The sequence below is a fragment of the Mixophyes fleayi genome, chromosome 6 (assembly GCF_038048845.1).
Source record: "Mixophyes fleayi isolate aMixFle1 chromosome 6, aMixFle1.hap1, whole genome shotgun sequence".
Taxonomy (NCBI): Eukaryota; Metazoa; Chordata; class Amphibia; order Anura; family Limnodynastidae; genus Mixophyes; species Mixophyes fleayi.
The window spans coordinates 1,130,923-1,133,422 of record NC_134407.1 but is presented as its reverse complement, the minus strand read 5'-3'; the positions used below and the strand labels follow the sequence as shown (position 1 = coordinate 1,133,422).

Below are 2,500 nucleotides of genomic sequence, written 5' to 3'. Positions count from 1 at the left end.
TCATCAGGTCAGAATTACATGGTAAGAGTAATGGGGTGATAGTGCACCCCCATGATGTCTGCTATCAGTAACAGCGAGGCCTTTTCCTGGTTTGCACATAGTGTGTGATTTGTCACTCGGACGCGCAGGGGATTATAGGTTCATGGGCACAGTTCAATGTCCTGCAAATCCCATTATCCAAATCTATAAAACACGGGTGAAATTTGTAATTTATCAACCGTAGAACTGCAGTGTAATCGCTCTGCGATACAATTTTCTGTCTGCGTAGTATTGCAGATAAGCACAATGTTCTGTGGCCGGGGGACAACATGTATGGGAGGAGTTGAGCGGGTGGAGTCGGAGGGCACAGTCCTTTGTCTGCAGGAGGGCACAGTCTCTGGTCTGCAGGAGGGCGCAGTCTCTGGTCTGCGGGAGGGCGCAGTCTCTGGTCTGCGGGAGGGCGCAGTCTCTGGTCTGCGGGAGGGCGCAGTCTCTGGTCTGCGGTAGGGCGCAGTCTCTGGTCTGTGGGAGGGCGCACAGTCTCTGGTCTGCGGGAGGGCGCACAGTCTCTGGTCTGCGGGAGGGCGCAGTCTCTGGTCTGCGGGAGGGCGCAGTCTCTGGTCTGCGGTAGGGCGCAGTCTCTGGTCTGCGGGAGGGCGCACAGTCTCTGGTCTGCGGAGGGCGCACAGTCTCTGGTCTGCGGGAGGGCGCAGTCTCTGGTCTGCGGGAGGGCGCACAGTCTCTGGTCTGCGGGAGGGCGCAGTCTCTGGTCTGCGGGAGGGCACAGTCTCTGGTCTGCGGGAGGGCGCAGTCTCTGGTCTGCAGGAGGGCGCACAGTTCTTCCTGTTGCACATCTGTAGAATAGAGCATTCTAGATGCATCAGTGTAGTTAAAAAGTGCAACACGTAATAACGACTGTTCCAATGTCAGCTCACACTGCTGAGTTTTATAAGACGCCGCTGAGGATGAACCCAGCAGTATATTAGGACAACAAGGAAACAATGAACAGAAAATTAGACACATTTATGCATAGAAAGCAGCATTATGGGCAACACGGTGGCTCAGAGGTTAGCACTTCTGCCTTACAACACTGGGGTCATGAGTTCAATTCCCAACCATGGCCTTATCTGTGTGGAGTTTGTATGTTCTCCCTGTGTTTGCATGGGTTTCATCCGGGTGCTCCGGTTTCCTCCCACACTCCAAAACATACTGGCAGGTTAATTGGCTGCTACCAAATTGACCTTAGTCTGTGTGTCTGCTGTCTCAGTCTCTGTCTGTGTGTGTGTGTATGTTAGGGAATTTAGACTGTAAGCTCTAATGGGGCAGGGACTGATGCGATTTCTCTGTACAGTGCTGCAGAATTAGTGGCGCTATATAAATAAATGGTGATGATGATTGTGGGTCTGCAGACTCACTAGCTCTGCAATATAGAAACTCCCAACAGGTAGATTTATCAAACCTTCTAAAAAGTTAAGTGGAGGTTCCCAAAGCAGCCAATCACCTTCTAGCTCTCATTTATCCGGTACATTCTAGGAAAGGATAACTAGAATCTGTTATGGGCAACATCTCCACTTTTGCTTTTTAGAAGGTTTGATAAATCTACCCCCACATGTGACATTACAGATTTCATTATCATATTCTAATGGATCAGACGCTTGGCACCGTATCCAGCAGTATGGAGCCAAAGAGTTTTCAGTAAAACCCAAAGGATGTAGTATATTACAGACACAGTGTACAGTCAGAGGTGGGGTGTTCCTGTGTAATTATCTGTATATTACAGGTGCAGTGTACAGTCAGACATGGGGTGTTCCTGTGTAATTATCTGTATATTACAGACGCGGGGTGTTCCTGTGTAATTATCTGTATATTACAGACGCCGGGTGTTCCTGTGTAATTATCTGTATATTACAGACACAGTGTACAGTCAGACACGGGGTGTTCCTGTGTAATTATTTGTATATTACAGACACAGTGTACAGTCAGTGGTGGGGTGTTCCTGTGTGATTATCTGTATATTACAGACACAGTGTACAGTCAGAGGTGGGGTGTTCCTGTGTAATTATCTGTATATTACAGACGCCGGGTGTTCCTGTGTAATTATCTGTATATTACAGACACAGTGTACAGTCAGTGGTGTGGGTGTTCCTGTGTAATTATCTGTATATTACAGACGCCGGGTGTTCCTGTGTAATTATCTGTATATTACAGGTGCAGTGTACAGTCAGACGCTCCCCGGCAGCCGGCCTTGGATAAAGTCTGAGGGGCTTATTCGTCTTCCATTCTTCAGTCTTGTGCGACGCATGCAGACTGATCGGTACGTTACACCCTGTCCTGTAGAGGGAATACGTCATCAGTCACCGTAACATATACTATGAGGTGCCTGCACCACTCACATCACATGATCAGTCGTGATCATTATACTTAGGAAACATTATAATGATGCTGTTCCATCACATTAAAAAGATTTCATTTTACGTTCTTTATATATTTACAGACATGAAGATTTGGAAAGAGTCACCTA

General features: G+C 47.9%; 1 protein-coding gene across 8 annotated transcripts in view; it reads left to right on the top strand.

Annotated features, from left to right (window-relative positions):
- The window catches only part of LOC142160698 (uncharacterized), a 302,469-nt gene extending 300,113 nt beyond the window's left edge, over positions 1-2,356 (top strand). For 7 of the 8 annotated variants that reach the window (XM_075215569.1, XM_075215568.1, XM_075215576.1 and 4 more), the window contains 2 exons: positions 1-21; positions 2,188-2,356. The exon at positions 1-21 is cut by the window's left edge. In XM_075215569.1, the coding sequence (XP_075071670.1) occupies positions 1-21; positions 2,188-2,342 (176 nt within the window). In that variant the 3' untranslated portion in view covers positions 2,343-2,356. The other variant, XM_075215570.1, reaches the window with a different exon arrangement.
- The last annotated feature ends 144 nt before the right edge of the window (positions 2,357-2,500 follow it).